General features: G+C 33.0%; 1 protein-coding gene across 1 annotated transcript; it reads left to right on the top strand.

The window, feature by feature from the left end:
* The first annotated feature begins 489 nt into the window (after window positions 1-489).
* On the top strand, window positions 490-4,020 carry LOC150106726 (uncharacterized). The gene is made up of 5 exons (XM_090392670.1): window positions 490-628; window positions 883-996; window positions 2,509-2,705; window positions 3,377-3,456; window positions 3,591-4,020. Coding segments are annotated over exons 1-5 (456 nt in total). The 5' UTR covers window positions 490-564; the 3' UTR covers window positions 3,592-4,020.
* Window positions 4,021-11,282: the final 7,262 nt, after the last annotated feature.

Here is an 11,282-nt window from a genome sequence, read left to right as displayed (position 1 = left end):
TCTTCTGATAGTAGATTGTTTGCAATATTTCTACGTTTTGTTTTATATAGAAAGCAATATATAGAAATATTCTACATAAATAAAATATATAGAAAGCAAGAAAGAAGGTACACTTTTCGATCCTAGGATAAACTTTAATCTCGCGAAAATTTAAAAATATATATATATTTATTTATTTATTTTTGTGATAGCTAAAAACAAATAAGAAATTAAAAACCTATAAACAGAGATAGAGAGCTCTGTTCTGTGACTTTTGTCACCAGGATATTGTTCATGAACACGTAAACACTATTGACCAGTTATCGTCTTTCATTTGTTATTGTACTCACACATTGCAGTAGTAACGAAACACCGTTTCTGAAAAGCGCATAGAACATCGCTTTAATGTTGAACTTCGACCTTCATACCATCATTGTATCCCTCAATGTCACAATGGGACACCGTTTGGAAAAGCAAATTCATTGGTTGATTAACCTAGTTAGTTATAAAACATCATCCAGGAAGGTTATCAGGCAGAATCAGCTTTAGTATTTATTCTAAACTTTGTAGTTTGTACTGAAAATTATGAAAGTAATCGTTTTTACAGCTATTTTTCTGATGTTTATTGCTGTGGGATGTAGGTCTCAGGGTCAGTAACATAATTTGGTGAAATACTTATTCAAAGTTTAATATAACGGTTTGCAATTTTTCCCTTTATGATATATATATATACGGTAACTATGATGCAAAGGATAACTAATAGAATGTTGTAGCAGTAGTTACACATTAAAAAATATTAACTCTACGTTAACATTTTTAATAAGTGTAACTTCTATAATTTAACTGAAAATTAAATTGTGATCAAAATTAAATGGACTTTGGTTTTTCTTTTATAATTGCTAGGAGGAGGCCACATCAATGCAAAGCAAATTAATCATGACAAATGTGCCGTTATTGCTGGAGCTACTCCTTGCACTGCCATACCAGGAAGACAATACTGTGTAACTATAGTGGGAGGTAAGTCAGTTAAGAATATTAAAGTAATTAATAAACTAACGCTTTGAATATCTCGTCTAATCTTAATGGAATATTTTATCATTAACCATTACCATTAATGGAATATTTGTCCATTTTTTGAAGAAGGGACTTCCTCTACCCTCTTCAAAGGATTCCTCCTTAGCCCATGTTAAGACGAATATGCATAATTCGTTTTTTTTCCCTAACTCCAGTTTCTTCCCCTAAACGAAGTAACACTTGAAAATGCAGATTGATCCATAAGTAATTTATTTCTGCACGAATGTTCTCCTTTAGCTGTTGGATTGTCTGGGTCTTGTTCACATACATCTCTTCCCTCAGGTAATCCCATAGAATGACGGCGGGAGACATCAGATCTGGTAAACTTGATTGCCAATAAATTGCAGATTGTCAAATTATTGCTTCGCCAAAAATTTGCCTTGGGAGTTCCATTGTGCCTCTAGCGGTGTGAGCAATGAAAAATCTGCAAACTAAAATTAAAAAAATCCTACAATTTCTACATTTCTTTATAAACAAATAATAAATATAATTATTAAATAAAAAGTTATTAAATGTTTAAACCCCTTCGTGACTTATTTGCCGTCCTGCACACACACACACACACACACACACACCTAGCTGAGAATACGTTGCTCTAATATCGAAACACTAAACCGCTCACGACTTAATTTCAGAATAATCTCAAGCAACGATTCCTTCAAATTGGATTGTCTGTAACTCCTTTCTCGGCAAAGATCTTTCTGTTAACACATGATTGGAATCAGACATATGATATGATAAAACGCATCTATCAAGGAGGTAGATAAGAGGAAGGAAAAAAACAATTATGATAAATTGCAAATCAATCACCTATAATATGCCAAATCATAGCATCACTTTTGTGATTTCAATGGAATTGAGCAAAATAGGCCATATAAAGACTTCTCATTCAGTAATAAACCCGGAATCCCTTTTATAACTGAATGAATGCCTATAACGTACATTATTTGCCTAAAATTAAAACGAAGGAAGGAAAATACTTAAAGAAAAATTCAATTTCTTTAGATAAGAATAGGAAATGTTACCTATACAGTAATATAAATCACGATATAAATAGAATAGTTTGCATTTGGATTTGAAAAACCCACACTTTGTAAAACAGATTCTTTTGAAATTTACATCGTGATGAGTAGTTTAAAACTACTCATCAAGAGTTTAAAATCTTCATCAAGAGTTTCCAAGCTTCAGGTTTGCTGTGGGTAAGAAAAAATAAATACACTTCTCATAGCTATTTTTAATCTTTACACTTCCACATTAATTTTTAAGTAATGCAAGCATTACTTAAAAATTATTTCAAATAAAGAAAATTTTAATTATAATTAAATTATTAAATAGTTTAATATTTGCAAGTAAATATTATTCCTTCTGAAAGAAATAAAATATATATTTTTTATTTCTTTATATATATATATATTTTTTTAATTTAATTTAATTTTTTTTAATTTTTTACTTTAGTGGTATCCCGATTACTTCTCGGTGTTCTCAGTCTATTGGGAAGGGTGGATGTTATACTTGAAAGCGGAACGGTCATTCCATGCGAAGTAACAAGACTGTCGTGTTCTGTAGATGGCGCTCCTTGCGGTCTGCTTAATTTACTGTTAAATCAAGAATGTGTTTTTACTATTTGCTACATTCTGCCTATTACAGCCTCGGTAAGTGCAGAAATATCAAATTTTCTTATTGCATTCCTGATAAACGTTAGCCAAAGAATTAAAAGAATGTTCCTATGATTTATGGCGAACGTTAGTTAATATCTTAATATCTTATTTTAAACGAAAATAAAAATATAATTACTACTAAAAATAATCAAATATAAATGAGGAGAATCAGAAGAATACTGTGTCGAGATTAATTTCAAATATTAAATGAGTAGATTATTATTTTTTTTATAATTATGTGGCTCCCACAAATGAAACGTTTTTGCATATTCGCACCGTGGGTAAGCGTACGATTGTCGTTTTCTATTTCTATCAATTTTATAGTTTTTATTATTTTTATCTATCCAGAGGCCCTGCTCTAGAGGCCAAACATGCAACTTTTTCAACCCATTTCAGGTGTCTAATAATCCCGGTAGCCTCACACCGGGAGTTGAAATTCATCTCCTACCTAAAGACTAACACAAGTATCCATGGCTACGGATGTTTATGTTAGGCCTGCAAGTTAGTCCAATATTGCGTTCATTGCTTGCATTATTTGAATACCTCCTGGTTATGATTTAATATTTTTTATAAACTTCAAAAAACATTCAAATGTAGACACTTTAGACTCAGGAATGCTTCTGGTGTATAACTCATTAATTTTGTCTTTTTTTTATTCTTTGTAGGGAACAGTCACTATAGTTGTCACTATTTTGTCTGGACTTACCAATTTGCTTGCTATTTCATTTCCATTGGTATGCGTATGGTAAGTAGAATACAATTTTTTTTTCGTAACCTCTCTGATATCTTAACGAATTAAGGCGATTATGCAAATATCTTTGATCAACTATAAATTTTCGCCTAAATGAATTTAAATGAATTTTCTTTATATATTTACAGAATTAATCGAAGGTTGCACAGTAATTACTGTAACGAAATGGAGGATTCCATCTTTACAGTTAAAGTCCTTTCGTTGTTCATGAAGATAAGGCAAAAAGAGATATTTTTATATAAATTGTTTTATGTATTTTTTTAATATTCATTTCTTCACTCGCTCTTCGTTACCTTCGTTAGTTTCACGAATTCTTATTAATGACTAAAATTACGTTATCTAAATCCATTTAACTTTAGACTATATTTACTTTATCGGTAATTTTTGTTTAAAATTCAGGCATAAATCTTGTTGATGCCATTTGAAAATTAACTACTTATATAATCAAATTTAAGAAATTCATAACAATTATATAATTTGTTATTGTCTGTGTTCAGCCTGAGCTGTACAAATCAAACAAATATACACAGAAGAAATTTTACTCCAGATTTTACTCCATATGTGTGCGAAATTAATTATTTTAATAAAAATTTTACACGATTATATTTTAAATAATTTAACAGAAATTTTACTCCATATGTGTGCGAAATTAATTATATTAATAAAATGCTGAAAAATAAGTGATTTGGTCTGTACTTTTTTGTTGCATGTTTCGATTGCTACATGCAATTCTGCGGATTTAGGTTTTTGTAAATGTAATAAACAGTTCACTCTGAAACTTCCAACAAGATTATATAGACAATTGCATCGATTTGCATTTCGAAACTAAATGTTATAAATTTAACTATTTATTTAGTTTTAATACATCGAAACGTATCAAGTATGTTTTATGGACTGAAATGATTAAGAAAATAAGGATGCATCTCATGATATAGTAGGCAGAAAATATCTCTACTACCATTTAATAAGAACTGTTTTTATAACAAGGCTTGTGTGGCCTTGTGGAAATCTTGATTTTTTTCATAATGCAATATCTCGAGATAAGAACCGTAAGTTAAATTCTAGTTGCCAAGTGAAGAAACTTTCTCTAGATATTTTAAACCGACTGCCAAGTCACTCGATATTTAGCACAGGCATGAATGTCTTTTTCCGGCAGAAACCGCAGATTTTAATTCTGCAACTGAAGAAAATCGACCAATGAACTCTATTTAATTCAGATAATAATATATAGTGTAAGGAGACCATGAGATTGCAGAGCCTTCCATAATAGTGCCTCACAGTCTTGTAAATCAATAGTCGTGGACTCAGCTATCAATTATGAAAAACAGCGAATCCTCGCTGTCAACCCAATCTATTTTCAAGACATTCTTCGGATAAAAGAGTTCTGTGTACTCTCTTTGGCGACTAAAAGGCGTTAGGGGTGGAAGATGTTTATTATAAAGCATAATCCTCCTAATGAAATCCCCAGAAACTTAGGTTTTTTGGAATCATAAACTTAAGAAAATCGAACTGTAGAACTATTTTCAGACATTAAAAACATAGTCTTAGGATTTGCTACCACCAGATGATAGCACTTGTTAGCTATCTCTTAATTAGTGATAAAATGTTAAAATGCCTATCCCCTATAAAGGAATAAAAGGCGTTATTTGATTTTTTTTTTTGCTTCAATACTTTCTCGTTTTTTTTACAATTTTCAAATCTAAAATAGCATTTAAAATCATATCATCTATGAATAAATTTATGAAATCATCTAATAAAATATTTAATTTATTACTGTTTATTTTAAATGAAATGCCTGTGAAAAAAAAGCATTTAAAAATATATTTACATATCATTAGAGGCATAATTCTTAGATTTCAGAAAATAAGAGAAAAGTGCTAGAAGAATACGTCAATAAACGTATTTATTCTTAGGAATCGATTAGTATGGTCGATATAGCAGCTAAACTTTATTCGGCTGAGGGTGCATCGAATGTTCATTCAGTATATTGATGAATATGTAATATATTATTATTATTATTATCGTTATTCAAATCGAAATCACACCTATTAAATACAGGTTTGATTTCGTAACTTCCCAATACAGCAAACAAACCAATAAATAATAACTAACTGGTGTCATCCTCAGATAAGCTTACAAATAAGCTTCGACGATGAAAGCTGGGAAATTACATCTCATCTAAGATTTAAGAAAATAAAAATAATAAATAAATAAATCCAAATCCATATATAACATATCAGTGCTGTAGTTACCGCACTTAAATAATTGTATATATATGTATATATATATATGTGTGTGTGTGTGTGTGTGTGTGTGTGTGTGTGTCTGTATATGTGTGTGTGTGTATATGTGTATATATGTGTGCGTATATATGTGTGTGTATATATGTGGATATATATGTGTGTATATATAGGTGTATATATATGTGTATATATATATCTGTGTATGTATATATGTATATGTATGTATGTATATGTATGTATGTATATGTATGTATGTATATATATATATATATATATATAACTTATTGTTAAATGAACAAATGCTGTATTATTATTATTATTATTATTATTATTATTATTATTATTATTATTATTATATTATTACACAGGAAAAAAACCCAGAATTAAACCTGTTGTAAATAGGTAATCTTATGCTGTAAATGTTGTAAATATGCAATCAAAATATTACTCATAATTTTAATTTTAAAAAAATATTGAATTTTTTTAAAGAAAAATATATAATTAAGTGTGTATCATATGTAATCAAATGCATGTAATGTATGTGTCATATGTAATAAAAAATTATTATTATTTTTATTGATTTAAAGACATTCTTCTTGCATATATCCAATTCTATAGTAACCCCATTATTACAGTAATTGTCTTCCTGGTTAACAGAACTGAAGTGTTTCTGGTTTCAAACAACTTAAAGACTATGGGTTCGAATTCAAATGCAGCATGAAAAATGCACCAGCCAAACGAAGTAATTTCAGAATTACTTCGTTTGGCTGGTGATTTCATCTACACTGATCAAACTAGCCTTTAGAATTTGATTATCTAAAACTCCGCAGAAGACAGCTGCTAAGGTGCAATATATTATGTAGGAAGTACATTATCATTATGTTATTAATAGTGGTGTTTCTATTTCGAAAAAACAGCAAGAAAATGTACCACAAAATAAATGTACCACAAAACATCAATATAACTTTGATATTTATGTTTACAGACATAGAATAAGGAATCATGGTAAATCCCTTATTCTCACTGTTTGTATAAATGCAATGCGAAAGGATGCAAACATTATAGTAATTGATCAATAAAGCATTGCAAGTCCATGTTAGGACTTGTCATGACGAATCACGACACTCTCATTTCTCATAGGATAGTGATGACTGATGCCAGGTGAACGCTTATGCTGGGATGATCATCATCACAATTGAAAAGAAGTTTGGCGACAGAAAAATATGAAGTTGATTCTTTTGATACGTAATCGGTCTTATGCCTACATTGGCTGTAAAGATCAATTGTATTCGATATACAACATTTATAAAACCTACATTTCTGGCAGTTTTAAGGAACAGTCTAACGTATCTTTCAACATAGCAGTGCACTCTATCATAATAAAAGTACATTTAAGAAAGTTTGAGGTAATAATGATAATGAGTTTGACTAACCTGCAAACAACGGTTTCAACCTAATGGAACAGTTGTGGAACAGACTTGAACGTTGGGCGAGTTCAACAAGCGAGTAGTGGCTGGGGTCGACGTACACAGCTCGTAAAGACCAGCCGCAGCACCAAAGCGGCAGAAATCATATCTAGTTTTAATGTCAGAGGTCCAAGTAGCGCCATCGAGTGAACGATTCGACGTACCTTGAACACCACGGGCTACGTGATTAATCGTGTACCACTGATGACAGCGCATCATCTGGCATTACACCTCGCCTGGTGTCGGAACCATTAAAACTGGACCTCTGCAGAATGGACCAGAGTTGTGTGGTCTGAGAATTCCGTTATCAGTTGTACCAAGGTCAGGAGAGGGGTGCTGGAGTGGCGTCTACAAAATGAGCCCCTGGCCCACTCGTGCCTGCTCGGTTCTGTTCAAGGAGGAGGAGGTATCCCTGCGATGGTTTGGGTAGCCTTCTCATCTAACTCATTAGGTTCATTAGTGTGTCTGGTCAGGTTCTTAAAAGCTGCGAGCTACCAGAATGTGCTGGTTGATCACTTATACACACTTTCATGGCCTTCTAGCATTTTACAGCCGATGGTCTATTTCAGCAGGACAATGAGCCGCCCCCCCTCGGGCCTTAATAACCCAGGCATGGCTCGAAGAACAATCATCTCAGTTTGCGACGACCGTCCAATGAACCCCCTCAGGCAACGGAATTTTAATCCGATCGAATATCTCTGAAATGCCGTAGAGTATATATTTGTATATATTTATATATAATATATATTAATATGCTAATACATCACTATAAATATGCCAAAATGACAAACGTTTATTAGAATACAGTACAAGTCTAACATATCGCCTCTGCACAATATATTACTGCAGCAGCTAGACAATTGTTTCACAATATTTTCCATCGCCGAAATAGTGTCTCGGAGTTTTTTCCCAGAATATAAGACGATGAATTGTTTCAGAATTTTTTGTTTACTTTAAATTATATTCTTGTACTCCGACATACACGGTAACGGTTCCAGTCAATACAATATATTTTTAATTGTTTCATTAACACTGCTATAAAATTCTTCAGTATTTGTATTTCATTTGCTAGAAATAAACACAATAATGTACAATATTAAACCACTATATTACTTACTTGTTCAACAGTCATTAATTGGTTTCAAGTGCTTGATCAACATATCAATCCAGAGCTCCCTTTGCATGTTAAGAATTCTTTCAGCCATTCTTAGTAACATTTATCAAGTTCCGTTTTCGAGATTTATGAACTGCCTTCTTCAATTTTAATATAATTAACATCATCATGATCAACTGATGTTTAAAAATGTTTTGTCCTCTGGATCAACGACAAAGTTTTAACTAATATAATGTGTATATTTTATGGGGGGGGATGACGTCATATTTTTTAAATAAAAAGACCGTATTTTACACATACCTGTTCATATAATAAAAAAGTTTCTTTTTTTTCTCAGAAGTTCAAAATAAGTTTATTACCACTTATTTCTCAGTAACCTCGACCTGGATTTGAGGGTATTTGGGGTTTCATGGATTTAGTGAAAAATACGAAATAAATTCTCCTCTTCATTCGACAAAACTTGTAGGCTCAAAAACGCACCAAATTTCAAAATAGAGGCGATCATTATCGACTCCATTCCCGTTAGAAAACGGGAATGGAGTCGATAATGATCGATAATGGAGTCGAGAATAAGAACAAAATTGAGCACTTGAATGATTACAAAACCCATGTTCATCTTATTTCTTGTGAAAAAAAGATCTCCATGCATCACTGGCTTTAACAGGCACCTAAGCACCCATAGCCTTCCTAGTATACCTGGATTTCCTACAAGGATAAGGCGGTTACCCATATACCTCCAAGTATTCTTGTCTGTAAATTGTGTGTGTTCTACTGGCTGGTTTGTCTGTTTTGAGGGACGAAAAACCCGAGTTTCCTGGAGAAAAATCCCTTCACCTCCGTAAGAGACCGGCTATCTCACCTTTTGTCGAAAGAGAGACCAGACAAAGGTTCCTGCGTCATGGACGGGAATCGAACCCAGCTCTCTCCGACCAAAGGACCTCGTCAATGTCCACTGACAGTGAGGCTCAGGAAGGATCTCACTTCATTAATATATAGTAAGAGGAAGAATGACTATCGAAGATTAACCTTAATGACTGATGACGGTCTCGAGGAGACAGAAGCAGATAAAATACCTGAGTTAATTGAATGACCACATTGCAAAGGTATATCATTCTAGTGAGGTTACTGTTTTAACATATGTGACAGATATTGATGTGGGGGTTCTTATGATATGCAGAATCTCAATGTAAACACACCAGTGGGATTAGACGGGATATAAGGTGTTCTGCGGGAATGAGCAAGGGAAGTGGCATTGCCATAAGGGAGGTTCTAAAACTGCAGTAGCAAATTATAGACTAATCAGTATCTCAGGCGCGGTTGTAAAAGTACTAGAAATATTGGCAAAAATAATCAATAATGGGTAGATAAATATATGATACTTTCTGAAAGTCAACATTGCTTTGTGAAGGGTTGGGCATGCCTTTGTAATTTACTAACTTTTTATAATAGAGCAACAGCTGAATTGAATAAAGGAAATGGTTACAAGTTGTTTTTGCAAATGCATTTGACAGAATACCACATGGAACTCTCTTACGCAAATTAGAATAAATAGTTATGGATATGACGCTGATTAATTGGATAAGAGGGTGGAGTAATAGTTAATGAAGGCGATGTGGAAAGATTTCAGGCCGATTTAAATATGCTGTCAGTATGGGCAAGAGGTAATTGTATTCAGTTCAAGGTGAGGAAATATAACGTTATGCATTTTAGGAAAAATAAATTGCAAACCTGTTTCACACTGATTGCACTGGACTCCAGGATAAAGATGAAGCGAGAGATTTAAGGATAGTGGTTGAGAGAGAGGAAGAGTTAAAGTTTAGAGGACATATTGCCACAGTTGCTAAGATAGCTCAAAAGATTACTTGGCTATTGAAGAACACATTAACTTGTAGAGATAAGGAAGTTGTTATTCCTCTTCATAAGGTTCCTGATATGCCTGCATCTGGATTATTGTGCTCAAGTCGGGTCCACTGGGTTTCTTGGAGATGGGTTAGCAGTGGAGAGGATTCAGAGGCAGGTAGATAAGATAGGAAGATGCCTGTGGAATGTTCCCTATGAGGATGAATGGATTTCAGAAGTTGGTTGATAGGAGAAAAAGAGGGAATATGATAGAAACATTTAAGTTGGTTAAAGGATTTTATAGTGTTGATGCAGGGAAAATGTTTCAACACTTGGAGAGAGGGGACCAGAATAGTTGCATAGCATCCTTATGACACTGCGTCGCAACTACTCAGCTGTAACACTATTTAAATCCCATTTCTTCGAACATTCAAATATTGTCCTTATTAAGGGTTGGATTTTGGTTTTAAAGATGATATCGGTTGTTGGAACGTGTGTGTGTGTGTGTGTGTGTGTGTGTGTGTGTGTGTGTGTGTGTGTGTGTGTGTGTGTGTGTGTGTGTGTGTGTGTGTGTGTGTGTGTGTGTGTGTGTGTGTGTGTGTGTGTGTGTGTGTGTGTGTGTGTGTGTGTGTTGGGGGGTGGGGTATACTCATTCTAGTCACTAATTCCTATCATTGAATTCTGCTTATTTCTGTCTTAGATATTTTGATGATGTAGTTATTCCACTCAGGACACCATACGACTGAACACTTGTTTAAATTCGAGTTGAGATCTTGTTCAAAACATCAGTAAAAATTACATCTTATTAACCTAGAAATTTTATGTTCTGTTATTTCTATGTAGTTATAGGTGCTTATTATCAAAGTCGCATAATTGTACCGTCATTTTCTTCAGCTTTCTTCATTTCTTTAAGACAACGGGCGTCCAGATTTATTTTAAATTTTTAAATTCGGGTTTGGTGCTATTATTTTATGCTATTTTTGAACAAGGTTCATTCTCTAAACTTTAAAACTAGATTAGATATTTACATGGTTTTCGATATACCGTTACACATTTTTGTAATCTCCAGTATTCAATACGCTAATAAGCTAAGCATCATTGATTCCTCGAAATACCCAGTCACAAATCAAAAACACATCATGAAACTACTTCGTTTCA

The sequence above is a fragment of the Typopeltis vanoorti genome, chromosome 5 (assembly GCF_054136105.1).
Source record: "Typopeltis vanoorti isolate ZY-2024b chromosome 5, IOZ_Tvanoo_1.0, whole genome shotgun sequence".
Lineage (NCBI taxonomy): Eukaryota > Metazoa > Arthropoda > Arachnida > Uropygi > Thelyphonidae > Typopeltis > Typopeltis vanoorti.
The sequence above is the reverse complement of the archived record's forward strand: the minus strand, read 5'-3'. Positions and strand labels throughout refer to the sequence as shown.